This window comes from Poeciliopsis prolifica, unplaced genomic scaffold (genome assembly GCF_027474105.1).
Source record: "Poeciliopsis prolifica strain line A6 unplaced genomic scaffold, Auburn_PproV2 SCAFFOLD121, whole genome shotgun sequence".
NCBI lineage: Eukaryota > Metazoa > Chordata > Actinopteri > Cyprinodontiformes > Poeciliidae > Poeciliopsis > Poeciliopsis prolifica.
Window position 1 is genome coordinate 500,001 of NW_026562496.1, and position 16,027 is coordinate 516,027.

General features: G+C 37.5%; 1 protein-coding gene across 3 annotated transcripts in view; it reads left to right on the forward strand.

Moving 5' to 3' along the window:
• The window catches only part of hdac5 (histone deacetylase 5), a 75,270-nt gene extending 65,373 nt beyond the window's left edge, over positions 1-9,897 (forward strand). For all 3 annotated transcript variants that reach the window (XM_055024500.1, XM_055024501.1, XM_055024503.1), the window contains one exon: positions 4,179-9,897. In XM_055024500.1, coding sequence (XP_054880475.1) covers positions 4,179-4,218 — 40 coding nt within the window. In that variant the 3' untranslated portion in view covers positions 4,219-9,897. The remainder of the gene's footprint in view (positions 1-4,178) is intronic.
• Positions 9,898-16,027: the final 6,130 nt, after the last annotated feature.

Consider the following 16,027-nt stretch of genomic DNA (forward strand, 5'->3'; position numbering starts at 1 on the left):
TGGGCAACTGTTTGTGTTTGGCTCCTCTACTATTTACACCGATACCTTTCTGTGCCGTGCTCATGTGTTTTACTATGTATTTGCTTATCTTGGCCGCTATGATGCCTCACATGAGCTTCCAGGTTGTGGAGAGCCAGGTTATTGGTCGGTAGTTGGGTGGGACTGGACCCTTTGATGGATCCTTCTGGATTAGGATTGCCCTAATCCAGAAGGATCTTGTTAACTGAACATTTTCAGTTAACCATTCAGGGTGAGTCCCACTTTGCAGCAGCTGGTTCATTTGGCCTGCCAGTCGCTCATGGAGGGCAGTGAGTTTCTCTAGCCAGTAGGCATGGATCATGTCAGACTTGTTTTTGCAGAAGACTATTGGTGCCTAGCTGGCTCATAATGATCTGATAACTTTCCTCCCTTGCCTGCGAAGCACAAAGTTAGTTTAGATAGATAGATAAGAACAACAATTTGTGATTAATTGGCTTGTTTTGGAAATCTGAAATGAAACAGATGTCTTCAAGTTCACAAGGTCGATTGGTCTAAAAAGGTCCAATACACACTCAGTGTAAGGGCTGCCAGAATGTTGATGTAAAACCAAAAGCAATACGTGGTTGGTCAAGACTTCCGAACACACACCAATGGAACATGGGAAGTATAAAAAGGTTGTTGTCGAGAATATGGAGAGATTTTGGGGAAATACTTTTGGAACTTTGATTTTGTATTGATGCATCCGTGGTAGGAGTGATAATAAATCTCCCGACCCATCGTGGGTGGCAGTAAAGGACACGTCTCTGAGTATTATTTGTTTACTTATATAACCAAGAGTTTTGTGCCTTTCGATTCTCCAATAAAGTGGTGAACCCTGACGTAAGAATTGAACCAAATCAAAGTTAAAGGAGACGCAAGGCAAAGCTCCAGACTGTCTACGGACCGAGACCGACTGGGCCCATTCAAAGAAAAGAGGTAACATTTTTGTCTCTTTTACATGCTAAATACAGAACGGTTTCCTGTCTGCTGGCAGTCTGAAGTGCTAAAAAGTGTGATGAAGTTCTTTTCTGCTTGCCATGGACGAGTTATCTTTGTGCAAAGATTGTGCTGCCAAAAATTCTGAGACTCATAGTTATTTTACACATTGGGACCAGCAGCTCGAAAAAATAAATACTGATCAGTCTGATTCTTGCCCGGTTTGGCGATGTTAACACAGGAAATCTTACTTTTTCCTTTTTACACCAGATCAGTCAACCTGGTGCAGTTCTTTGGAACAGGCACTTTCATTGAGCTGACAATGCAAATAAATATCACGATTTGTTAAATATGGCAAGAAGCCATATTTAACAGAAAACAGCTGAATCCATGAAGAGAGATTGCGATCTCTATAAAGGATAGGCCAGGAGGTAATTCTGAATCTTCCCTGGAAAAAAGAAACGGAATTCTCTATACTCATTCTCTCCAGTGAGAGAAATAACATACTTCTCTATGTGGCCTGAGATATTTGTATATGAAAAAGCATAGATTGGAATCTCTGATGTTGAAATAGGGGCCTGTAACAATTCTATGAGACAAACACTAAGAAGAAACAAGAATTCTCTGTGATGTTGTTTGAAAAAAAATAGTAAATGTTGTGCATATAGAAGTCTCAAAGCGTGGAAGGATGATTTTATGAGTAAGCTGCAGCATTTTGTTTTTAGTTTCTGTGTCTGAGATCTCTGAAAGAGGAGGTAGAGTGTTCCATTGCCTTGGCTGAGAATTGAAGTCCTAACATAATCAATTGTGTGCACACATGAAAAAAAATGTTTAGACAGTGGCCAATTTAATCAGTTGCCAACTTAACGTGATATTTTTATACCTTTATAACTGATATATTAGTCAATATAGTGATATCACCTAGAATCCCTGGGGAGGAGGAGGAATAAATACAAGACATAAAAATATAAAAGGATGAGTGTTGCTGAAATAAATGGCTGAATAAATGGGAACGCATGTTGTCTGTTGTGTAAGTATTGTATTGGCATGTGTTTTGTGAAATTTTAAGCAGGATCGGGGGTGATCGGTGATAAATAATGACAACACGCTGTTCTGCTAGAATAAATGTGTCCTTTTATTCCGCCACAGATTACAGCAACTTCATTCACACAACAAACAATACGCAATGCTTAGATTCTTTCAATCCACTCTTACCGCGACACAGTGAACCGGAGAGCCGACAGTTCAGGGAAGAGCTGCAGCAACACGTAATTGGGCGTCCGTACGTAACCCACAGCAGAGAGTCTACTCAACAACGACACTACTCTGACTCTAACTCAACAATGGAATTTTTCTGCTTTATACTCATTACCAAAACAACCTCGAATGAAAGAAGGGAATGGCCATTTCCTCTTCCAGACGGGTTAGCCAATCAGAATGCTACTTCCCTGCCCACCGACCATGAGCTCATTCCATGATTCAATCAACATACAGAACAAGTTCCACTTGGCCTCCTGTGGTCCATGTCTGGACCCCTCATTGTCCATGGGCTCCAGAGGTGACGATCATGAGCTCAGAGAGTTATCAATTAGCATACAGTAACCAGTTCCTTTAAAATGTGTTGAAAATGTATAAAATGAGCATGAAACATACAATTTATCAAAGAACATAGAAAATTAAACATACAATTTATCAAAGAAGATAGAAAATTCTCATATCAGCATGTCTGTATATACTGTAAAAATCTGAAAAGTGCATGTTTTGGGTAACTTAATGATTTACTGTTTTCAAAGTTCCGCTGAAACTGTAAATTGCTGTGCTCAGCTTAAGAGTTGAATTTTGGTCTTTATTTTTGTCTGCAACTGTTTCTATACCGTTCGTAACTGTCACTTCTTGCTGGGAATTTAAAGAAACAAAATGTACATATCTTTTTATTATAAAACTCACAAAAACCAGTGAGGGAATTTGTTGGGAGAAAGAAAAGAGTTTTTTGGTGGTTTGCCCAAAACATATACATACACCTCTCACTCAACCTTTCGCTCTCTCTCCCTTCACCCAATCTCTCTCTCTCCCGCTATATCTATAGATCTAAGATATATATGTTTATGTGTTGACAAAATGCATATATAAGGACAAGAAGAAGCAATATATATATTTCTGCTTTTATTTTTAATTATGTCAGTTTTGGTCCTCCACAGTGCTGGACAACAAGGCAGAAAAATATATAGATAATTTCTAATTAGTTTTTTTGTTTTAATACTGCCAAACTGGCAGTATTTAACTGTTGTGTGACCTTTCGTGTTTTATCCACTGCTTTCACTCAGCTACGAGGCACGGTGTCAAAACCTTAAATTGCTGTGCAGGTTCCCAACCAGTTGTTTCTAGGTAACCACAGAGTGAGTGAGTTAGTTGATGCCACTCTCCTTGCAGGGCTTACTGGGCCCTGAGAGGTTGAGCAGCTAAAGCCTCTCCTCACCCTACATCCCCCAGAATGCTGTGAGTTTTGGATTGGAGTTCAGTGAATTCTATATATTGAATATTCTGTCAAACATAATATTTATTGATATTGGTCATTTGTGTATTGTGATATATATTTTTATTAATTTATTACCCAGTCCCACACACAAGGATGGTGGCATTTTGTGACATTTGAACCATTAAGCATGCCAATTCAAACTATCCAGGAATCATATTTTAGTTCCAAATACATCAATACATCAGTGTGTAATTGATTCATTGTCATTTAGGCTGCAAATGGTTTCTATTTGGTCTTTCAATTTCTCAAATGGTTATTTAGCTTCTAACTCTGGATCCTTCAGGTACTGAAACTCCTTTACTAGGTGACCTACACATCAGCCCACTTCATTATGTGCAAATAATATGCAAGTCCAGGACGTGTGCCTTTATCTTCATTGAAAGATAAACACCTCTGTTTAGTGTGTTCCTTGACCTTCATGAAATTATTAACTGATATGTTCACTGTTAAACTCCAAGGAGCTTTCTTAGCAGCTGTATTTGTACTGAGCTTAAATTGCTGGACTATATTTACAAGTAGTCAGTAGGTAATTTTCAAAAGACATTGGTTGCATTAATTTTGATTTAGGGGTGTCAGAAGAACACACAGGAGACATTGTTTTTGTAGTATTCTGTTCCCTTTACTCTGTCACAGAATATCTCCATGAGATGGGATGTCATTATGTGATTGTCTACTGAACTTTCTACAGGTCTACAGAGGAGCCAATGGAGGAAGAGCCTGTGTTGTAAAAAGGAGCTGACCTGAAGCACCCAAAAACACCTTCACCTCCTTGTAACACCTTCTTGTCCTCCTGTTCCTGCTCCTCCACAGAGTGTGTATGTACACCAACACACACACACGCACATGCGCGCACACACACATTCACAGTGTGAAACTGAATTGTTGTGGAGATCTCAGTTTGGCTGAGAACATCCATGTAAGGCAGGCAAAGGCAAGTCCTGTACACAACAGGGGCACCTCTCTTCTTCTGGTTCATCCATCCAAGGATTCGCAGACGACTTGTTCGCATCTTCATGGAAACCAAAGACGAGGAGCGTCAGCAAGGTTGTAATTTCTGTACACAGCATCGCTGAACCTTGTCCAGTCGTTCTTCTTTTATATTTCCTACCTACTCCTTTGTTTCCACTGAGTGACTTTTACTGTGGAAACAAAAAACTTTAATATGGTCAAAATGTCCGACAATAAGCTGACGACTTGTCTTCTTGTGTCTGTCAGAGAAAACGAGTAGTCACTTTTTGGAAGGTTGACCCATTTTACAAGAAGCGGGAGAGCAAGAACTCCAGGTGCCTTTTTTCTGTCTGACACAAACTATTCAATCAGAATCCACACATCACTGCCAGTGCACCTCAGCCAACCAAGTAGACCACGAAGACTGAAGAACCAGCCAGATAGTGCACATACACTGCTGTTGTTTCAGTCGCTCAATGTATATTTGTTTCATCATCTGAATGCCTTAGTTTTTCTTTTCTTTTTTTTTTGTGACAAAGATGAGTAGAGGGGATCAGAAGAACTCATAAGCTGTAATCTTTCCAAGTATTCCCAAAATACTTATTTAGTGTTTCCTAAGAGTTGTACCAGTGGAAATGTTTGTCAAAAAGCTTATATGAGTGTTATTATTGAAGTTAATGTAATATAATGATACTGAGGAAACAATCTCAGGATCAGCTCATCTTCTACAAAACTAGACATTATACTGCAGCCCTTCAAGCTCACTTTGTTGTTTCTGTTGAAAGTCATGTGACCTGAGTCCCACCCCTTTCTATCCTTCAAAAATTTTAGATTGTGGCACTTTTTAAAATACCACAATTGCCACCTCTTCTTTGTTTTTTTATTTTGAGTGCAACATTTTTCTCTTGCTGTAAATACCGTCCACCATCCTGATGTGCATGGCAACATCACAGCATCTATATGGTTGGTTTGTTTTTGCTATATCTGTACATACTTGTATGTATAAACTACAGAATACTTTCTCTTTTTGTATGACAAGCAAAAATAATGTGTAAACTGTTTCCTCCAATCATAAGATTTATGAATATACACTATTTGAGGATCCAGTGTTTTAAAAGTTTGGCTATTTGACAGAAAGTTGGTGCACGGCTTGATGGCACCTGCTGTCACCGCAGCCTGCTTGTTGTTTGTTTACAGATCCCAAGGGACAATAGGATGTTGAATCTTTTTGGAGGAGAATGTTGCGCTCAGGTTCCTCTGGCAGGACCACTGCTCTGTACTGCCCTCCTTAGGCAAGCAGCAGGATCTACACATAGAAGGTGTTCAAATCAAACGTCATGACTGGCTTAGTAGGTGGGTCCAGTGACTGTGACTTTGTATTCCAACAAATCTTCACAGCATGTTGCTAAATCCCAGACATGTTATATATGAGAGATCGGACGGATGGTAGCAATGTTCAGACTTCCTCTCCACGATAGACAGAAAACTAATGTGTCCTTCAAAGTAGGGTTTGTGTCAATGAACTTCTTACAAGCAATTAGTCCTTTTAAAGTAGAACCCACATGCTCTTTGATGTCTTCATTTGTTAGTACATTTATTAAACTTCACACAAACTTTACAAGTATAGTGAAACAGCGTTTGTGAAAAGGGTCACCAATAGTGCAAAAGATAAAGAATGCAGAGTTTGTCAGCGACCATTTTAGCTTATGTGAATGCAGACAGGTGAAAAAATAGTTAGGGTGCCAATCCATAGTCAGCAGGTCACTTTGGTTTTTAACATTCTTGTTTGTAAAGGTTGCTGAAGACATTTTTCATTAATTAAATACTTTAAATAATAAAATTGTCCCAAATAATGTATTGATTTAAACTCCAGACTGGTAATATGGCTTCAGCTGTAAAACTTCTACATATATACTGCTTCATTCTACATGAGCTATCATGTAACCAGATTGAGTAAAAACCACAGTATTGCTGTTGATAACTACACAAAACAATCGAACAAAAATATTTAACTTGATCTCATTCCCTTTTAAAAGCCCATAACATTACAACTTTAGCTGTATCTCATTGAAAAAAACAAGCATGACATGTTGATATTATCTGGGTAATCTCCTCATGTAGCCAGTCTGCAATAGGCTGCTTCAGTAATATTCTTCAGGAATATGTACAGTTTCAAGACAGCATTAGCTTGAATGGTCTTGACATGCCTTGCCAGACTGGCCAGCTGTTAGGACATTCTGGATGCATGTTTGCCCATCTTTATGCAGAATTTCTGCTCAGAGACCGTGTTTTCACCTCAGCCTCACAACTCGACGGTGTAGTTGTCTTGTTACAGCAAACTGAGCATCGATTCACAGAAAAAGATGGATTAGAGACTGTACACTGTACCACAAACAAACTGATTTCTTTGCCACTTTCACTGGCCTCTCATTAAAAGGACTTTAAACTGTCAGAATAATTTGGAAACATGTTGACTATCTAACCTTAATTTGAGTTTGTGCCTCATTCATAGTGTGCATATGTACGAGTGGCTCAACTGCCAGATGATGTTAATATATTCATCACAAACGGTTATTGCTTATTTCAGGTCAAAAAGAAGGTAAATGTTGTGTTGAATGTTGACCTTCAATATGCTAACTTTAGCAGTTAGCAAGTGCTAATCGCTAAACATATCCTTCCTGGGATTAAACTAGTATTTAAACAATTACAAACAGTTCTTGTTTGTAATTTGCAATGAGTAACTTCATAAATTGACAAACCCCATCAACTCCTCAAGTTGCAAAACCTTAAAGCTGGACCTATCTATTAATCAGTGCTGTAAGAACATTCTATAGAGACATAGAGAAGCTCACACTTAACTAGGCATGCTGCAATAGACACTTCAACCTTTGGGTTACATCCATTTAGCAATGTCAGACCAACAGAATGCAAAAGATCAATGTATCCCACTTCAGTGTTGATGTGCACAACAGATAGCATCACTGCCTACATAATTTGTGGTTCAGTGCTGTTTGTATTTCTTATCAGGCTGGACTGATGGAACAGATTTATGGCTTTATGCTATTTATTTTTTATTTTATTTTTTTTTTGTCTTTCTGCACTAGTAGACAATCCCATCTCTCAAACTGTCAGTCACTAATATGAAGCCTGACTTTTGGGCCAGGGAACTGAAAGCTAAAATTCACCAATAATTATGATGATGCAGAATGCTGACCATATATTAATATGTTTAATATATTAAACTGACATTTAAATAAGCACAAATCAATCGAAGGGATGATTTGGATCTTTAAAGTGAAGGTAGTGCCAGTTATAGTTTGATAAACTGAGATTGACAGACAACATGTTCCTGTGGTATTCATAGAAAAACCTCATTACGGTGGGTGGATAGCAGTTAATCAGAGGATTAATTCTAGCCAGCTAAGACAAGTCAAACATAAAAATGCTCATATCTGTCAAATAACAAGCTATATTAGCAGATATTTAATATCTACACTTTTGCAAGAGTTGAGTTTGTTGCTTTGACAAATGAACAGCATCTGAGGCTGCATGCAGCACATCTGCCTGGATAATTCCCAAACAATTGCAAGGTTTTGATATACATTCTTATTCCCATTGGACAAATGGCAGCTCAACAGCAAAGTTAACTTTACGTTGGTGAATTTCACAGATTGGTGAGTGACAGCAGATTGAGACCACAAACACAATTGAGAGTGTAGAAAGCTAACAGTCAGATGGCACATTGTTGCAGCAAATTATTGCAATTCCAAACAACTTAAACTGCATGATCAAAAACCAATAATATATATTATCCATTTGTGAATAATTGGTATGATGGGGAAGGATGATTGCGAGGCGACTGCTTTTCCCACTGAGACATCACCCTATGCAGTATGTATTATCAAGTTAAACTGTTTTCGCAGTCAAAAAACGTCAATGTGATGGTGCAAAGCGCTATTGGCAGAGACAGCCAGCTGTTGGAGCGGGATCACTTCTGGAAAAGGACTGGAACATATTTGATGCCTCTGCACAAATGACACAAAATCCAGAGTTTAATGTCATTCTTAGCAGACTTTGACTGACTGTCGTAGCTCAGCTATGACAACTAGAATACAGGGACAAGCTTACTGATCGCTAGTAAAAGAGATACACAGCATTGTGTCCAACAGATAGAAACATTTTCAGTTTGAGTGGTTTTGAAGCATCTATCTGGGTAAGGATTTCCTTCAAGTCTCTGCAACCTCACTGACCTCTGGCCACATCAGGTAAGAGACGTGTCACTGATAACTTCACAAAACCTCACTTCAAAAGTTCCGAGCTATTCCTTTAATGCTGATGTGGATGAGCAAGCAGCAACTACCACCACATTCTGTTGAGCCCCCCATGCCTCCTGAAGTCAAAAGATTTTATATGCTAAATGTGACATTTCCTGAGAATTTGCTTACACTTTATGGCCGTTTAAGGAACTGCAGTATAAAAGTTTTAAAATGCATCATTTCCAGGTATGCTGTCACCACAACCTGAGACATTTCTATGAACCGTTGCTAGTGGAAACTAACAGTTTTCACATGTGTTTATTGTTTTACCCTAATAGTGTTTTATGATATTAGTTCACTGAGACCAAAATTCCACCAAACCTAAATGTGGCGATGGTTGCCACATACTGTGTACGCACATGTTGTCTCTCAACTCACATTTCTTTCTGACAAACAGAATGCAGAGAAAAAGTGGATAGACTGAAAGAAGTGTTTAGTGTTGTGAAGGTGTTTCACAGCTTTAATGTCGTCGTTATACACACTGACTCTTTTGCTATTTAAATTGATCCTGTATATTTCTTCATGTTTGAGCCCGTGGTGTAGCTGTTGTGTCCTGTAAAGCCATGTTGGAGGTGCAGGGGGTTACATTGGAACCCCAGGATTTTGGTTGGGAGTTTCTGGGGAGAAAGACATTCTCTCTGTTTGCTTTATTTCTTCACTGAAGAGTTTTCAGAAAACAGCATTTATTTTTGTTGTTGTTGTTGGAACTTATCACAAACACATTCCTGAATTTTCTCCATCCATGGTGTCATTTTTCTTTTGCAGATTACTGTTGGTAAACTGTCCTGTCTACTTCTCACTGACTCACATGTAAATAAATTTCATATTTGTGTTCACATGTGCAATACACGCTACTCAAGCAATCTGTTACTGTGACAAATATTGATATTTGCTACTTTTTGAAGTTTCAACCTATTTTTGCTCCTTATGGATTATGTTGCAAGATCTTAAAAAAAGGGAAAGTAACTATTGTGATTCTTCACACTCAATTTAAATTCAGGGTTTTGTTGACATTTTAATGAAGCCCTTTTGTTTTTAAAACACTCACTGTACTGTTGTCATGATTTATTTTTTAAAATTAATATTTTAAAGTGGGCTTGTTAAGTTTGTCTGGAAACTCAATAAAGCAATTCACGGACTGTTGCTGCTGTCTGTGTTTACATCAACTGTGATGGAAGCGTTTGGTCAAAATCATTTTTTGTCAGCAAAAGTTAAAGTGGGGGAAATAATCATTTGATCCCCTGCCATATTTTTACATGTGTCCCTACATGTAATTGTCTAGAATTTGATGTATTTCGTTTTGAAGTTCAATTTAAAAATGTTGAATAATGTTTATAATAAATTGGATTTGAATTTGACTGGGTAAAAAAGTCTTTTAAACATTACATCATCATTTCACAATAAATCAGACTAAATATTCTGTTTTATATAGCTAGGGGGATTTTTGTTAGTTAAATTAGGCAAAGTTTTATTTTTTTTCTTGCTGTAGCGATAAACAATAAATCAATTAATCACACAACAGATGAAAGTTGCCGACCTCATTTTAATTGATCAGATTTATTGTTTCTTCCTTGCCCTTTTTTCTTTCTATTGCTAACACTGAAGAAAGGATCAACTCCGGTTCTTTCCACTGACCGCTCCCTTCCTCTTTTCCTCAGTGTAATGCCCAGTTCACACTACACAATTTTAGAATTGTGTATGACTGCTACATCAATGAGCTGCTCTATGCTGCAGTTGGGGATATATTGTTTGCTGCTGAGCATAATCATTTTGTGACTAAAACAAACATTATTTTTTACATCAACTTCTAAGTTACTTGAAACTTCTGTGAAAATCATTTGAAGGCTCAGAATCAGTACCGGTACTGATCCACATTCTCAGTGTAGAAAGACTCGCCTGGTATAAATTACAACTAAAACAGTACATCTTATAAAAGTGCAATAAAAATATTTATTTTCCCTTCCGTCACTGGATTAAGTGCAGGATTAGCTGCAAGATGTCTTCGTGGAAAGAGGTGAATACAGCTAAAGGTGGATTCTGATGTAGAGTCTTTCATCATGGGAACCCTCCTCCTGCTTCACAATGTGTAGAGGTCCATGGTGGAGGGAAGGCTGCTCCCAACTGTCCACAGATCCTCTTCAGAACCAACCTCTCAGTAGCAGTGCAGCTGCCATGAGCTGCACTGCTCATGGCAGTGTGGTGGAGAGAACGCTCTCCAACACAGCAACAGAAGCTCCTCAGAACTGAGTTCTCATGTCCAGCTCTCTGCAGCTTTCTAAGAAAGTAGAGACGCCTTCTACGAAGGTCTTCTTGACCAGACGTGACATGTTGGCACTTCAGGTGAGGTCGCTATTAGATGGATAAAAAAAGTAATGTTTGGTTTTTCTTCTTTCTTTAAGCCACATCTCACCCTGTCCTTACAGATTCAGACAGGAGAAACTGCTCGGTAGTGTAAACATTTATGTAACGTAGTTTTAATAGTGTGTAAAATCAGCCATCTGATTCTCAGCCTCGAGTAACTGTAGAGATCACCTCTACAACATCTCGTCTGACATACAGGGACTGAACAGTCGGATAACCTGCTTGTCAGTGGTGCTGGGATCCTTGCATACAATCTAAGATAGTTAGCTGTTAGACCATATGAAAGGACATAACCACACATATCTAGCTGGCTAGATAGCCAGACCATAGTCAGACAGACAGAGAACTTTATTGTCATTGTATGCTGAAAGTAGTACAGTGAAATTGTATTGCTTGAAGCAAGTATAAAAGTTTACAGTTAAATTATAAGAAACAGTTAAAAACAAATACACAATAAAGGGAACACTCAAATAACACATCCTAGATCTGAATGAATGAAATAAATATGAAAATAATTTCCACCTGTTGTCTATTCCATTTGCACAACAGCAGGTGATATTGATTGTCAATCAGTGTTGATTTCTAAGTGGACAGTTTGATTTCACAGAAGTTTGATTTACTTGCAGTTATATTGTGTCGTTTGAGTGTTCCCTTTATTTTTTTGAGCAAAATATATTGATTCATCTTTTTGAAAGGCAATGAGTACAGTCAGTTCTGTCTTAAATTTTTAATGGTCCTTTATGATCTTCAGCATGGCTGTTTCCTGCACGCTACTTAAAACTGCAGTATGCATTGGAAATAAAAAAAATGACCTATTTGTTATAAGTATCAGTATGTCCTGACAGTGTAAGACAGATAACCTGTGAAAACATTGAGCTCCTCTGCCTTCTCCCTGTGGACCTGCTATCATCTGAACAAATACACTGCACTGTCAGAAACAACCAATCTGAGCCAGGAGGAGGGTCTTAGATCTCTCAATCACCCTCATTCATATAAGTGACTGCTCACAGTCCCCTTTTTCAAACCCCATTCCTGTCGCTCTGCTACGATACAACTGCTTCACCCCAACAGAGCCTGCTTCACCCCAACAGAGCCTGCTATGAATGCTCAGACTAGTTAGCATGCCCACCAATGACAGCAGGTAAATGATTTTCCTGGAATATTAAGTTGTTCCTCTGCCATTAGCACGATTAAAAGGTTGATTGACAACAATAAGACCCTCCTCCTGACTCTGGTTATTTTTGACTGGGAGCGTTTACTCAGGGAGGAGGTGGAAGAGCTTTACTTTTAATAGATTGTCTCATATTACACTGTGATGACATGGTGTCAATTTAGACAAATATGTAAAAAATATTTTTGTAAAATTTACTGTAGCAAGGAGAAGTGGTAATGTGTTTCAGATGCTCTTTGCCCACTTGAGCAGATAACCTTCAATGTGTTGAAGGTTATGTTTAATTCTGGGCAAATGGGATCTGATAATCTGTACTGTTTTACTAACTCTCTGCAAGCTCTTCTTGTGTCCTGCTGTACAGTTGGAGTACCTATGCTGTACAGCATTAAGCCAGTGACAGAATCTGGTCATCAGCTCCTTAGACAGACCACACTGCCTGAATGTTCTCCAAAAAAATTAGTCTTTACTGTATTTTTTAAGTCAGTTATTTGGTGTTGAAACTCCAGGTGAGATCCTCTCCAAAAATCTGACCCTCTCCAATTGCTCACCATCCATCCTCAGCCCCAGGATGGATTTTCCTCTTTATCCTGAAGTCAAGATTATCTACTTTGTCTCCTTGGTGTTCAGGTTGAGGTCATTCTCCCTTCACTATTGGTTTGCCATGTCATTAGCTATTAAGCCTTTTCTGTATAGGCTCCCTCTTTGCTGTCGTAGATAACAATTTGTCATCCACATATTTGAACAAGTCGGTTCTGTTCTGGGTTGCTGTGAAGTCATGGGCAAACAGGGAGTAAAGGATGGGGCTGAGGACACAGCCTGAGTCTTGTACTCAGCACAACATACCTGTGCTGAGTGTGACTGCGGAGAAGGTAATTTCTCCAGGTGAGGTTGCTGAAAACATGTTGGGGTCTGCTGGTTAAAAGATCCTGATCACAGTCCTGTTCCTAGTACCAGGGATTCTAGCCGCTCCGCCAACTTGTCAGGAGTAGACATCAACATAAAAGCTGAGCAATAATCCACAAACAGCATCCTTACGTCGGTATTAAGTAAAAACAGCAGAGCTGGGATAAAATCAGCTTTTTGCAAATCTGAGGTAAGTCTCAAGTCTTTACTCGAAACTTGACTCAGGACTTGAGGATAAAGACAATCAAGTGAAATCTGACGTCAAGACATCCAAAAATTGAGTCAAGCCCAAGTCTGAAACTTGAGTAATTTTTTCCCAATGTTGCAATTATATGTTAAATGTAAATAATAGACAATATGTTCTTTTTAAATCTGTACATGTCTCAAATCTTGATAAAACATGTGCAGCTGAAAACTTTTTTTTAGAATTGCACCTTTATATTGCACAGTTCAGTTAAACTTACCTGCAAGAATAGCAAACCAGAATAATTGCAGATGAGACAATGACTCATAGTGTCAAGGATAAATGGAATGCTATAACTTCACTCAAATTCTTTTTCTTCTGCTGCAGCTTCTTTGAAAACAATAGCAGGGGAACATCTTACAAGAATTACAGTAACTGGTTTTCTCACTGTCTAGCCACTAGAGACTAACTCAAGTAAAAAAATAATATGACTTTGTAGTCATCTTGAATTGAGGTGTGGATGTGAAAACATCCAAAGGGAAAATACTTAATTTTTTGTGCTGAGACAAAAACGTAAAATCCATTTATGCAGAATGCATAAATGGATTTATAAACTTTGATGAAGAAATTTTCCTTTTAAATCTAGAGCAAAGTATATGTAATTGAGACAATATTTTAAAGTAATTGGACTGAATTCTGACACTGAATAACCAATGATTATGTAAATGTGCTTAAAAAAACAAAATATACAATATGAAGTACTTCAGTTGATGCATAGCCAAATATCCACCATATTTTGTCTTACAAACATTTTTTTTCAGCTATTATTTTTTTTTACATTCATTCTATTCACATAATTGAGATGGAAACTCTTCCCACTCTCTGATGGAATATATGAGAGCGTTTACAAATCCTCCTTCTGTTCGCTAATTGGCAAGGATGAAATTCTGAGAAATCAAGTTCAATGAGAGAAATCCCAGACAGAGCACCGCAGGGAGCCGAGAATCCAGGGAAATTGCATTAGAAGGCAAAAACCAGTCAGTGCAGTTTTGGTTGTTAAAACATGTCAATAGAGTCAATACATTTGTACATGTTAGAGATTCTTATGCTTGTAAAATATTTAAACACTTTTTATAATTAAAACAAATGTAGGTACAGTATATAAACAACTATATTTGTATGATCAAATTATGGTATTTAATTGCACCTGCAAGGGTTCTTGTTAGAATACTATGCATCACATAATATGCAATTATTGAAAAAAAGGTTAACAGTGCAACTAATAATAATACTCACACAATTCATGAAATGACATGACAAGCAGATTTATTTTGTTGTGCAAAGCTTCTTCATGATCTAATTACTTCTTTTACATGGACAGGACATTAATGGCATTTATTTCTAAAATATCCAATCATAAATATTGTGGGGCTTTAGATAAAATTTTACAGGAGTTGACAATCTTTTTAAAGATTCAGCCTCGCGATACGTGATATTATCGGCACAGTATCAGCCGATATTACTTGTAAATTTTTATATTGGACATCCTCCATTTTGTCAAAATAGTTCACCAATACAATATAAAAGGTGTTGTTTTTATATGACAAACCAGTGAGAATGATGCCAACAGCACAGCACAACATCATAAGAAACTGTCAAGTATTAATGGACGACTGATGTTTTCACTTGTTACTTGTGAGCAGGTTGAGTTTAGTTCTGTGGAAATTTACAAATTTGCATTGTTTGAATCTTTCTCTTAGCAGGAGCAGATGTTATAAATGAATTTGACATAAAACAAAATGCAAGTTGAAAGTGTAATATAATTTTCAGACTCTTTTTTTTAGCATTTGCATTTGATAGCTGGCTAAATTGACAAAGCTAATGTCGTATTTTAATTCCATAATAGAGAAAGCCATATAATTTCAGTAAAGTTTTTTTTATCAGTTATTGGCCACATGAGTTTTAGCTGATATCAGATATCAGCTAACAATTCCATAATATAACTTAGCTCTCTAAATCTTTAAAAGGATTCTTATATGCTCTGTCAATAGGTCTGATTTCAAAGTTACATCTGTATGTGTCAATTAAATATTTATTCATTTCTGTGATTTTCAGTCTATAAATTTAAATTTCCAGTCTATAAATTTCATTTAAGTTAAGACTAATCAAAACTGCTCTGTTAAAATTTGATCAAAGTTTAAAATTAAACATTAGAAATGTTCATCACAAAGTCATTGAGAAAAGAATACAGTAAGTAGCATGAACCAAAAGTCAAAGTCAGCTTTATTTAATTTGGTATTTTGATGTTACTTAAACATTCAGTTTTGATGTTGAGGTAATTATATCAATGTGCAGAAAATAGACTCTGCATTTGATATTTCCTGATAGACAATTTTTAATTAATTCTGCCTTTTTTTAGTTTGTATTTTAGCATTAGAGGCCCTTGTATAACTGTAGTCAGAGAGAAGGGGGAGAGACAATTCTTGAAGAGCAAGAATTGCTCCATCCTTCACTTCCATACAGACCAACAATGACAAAGTTTCTTTGAAATACAAAGAGAAGACTGCCTTGACATTTTATCTGGTGTGTGCACTTCCACCTCTGTAACATTAACTGACTTCATCCATCACTCTCAAACACTTTCCATCCAGTCT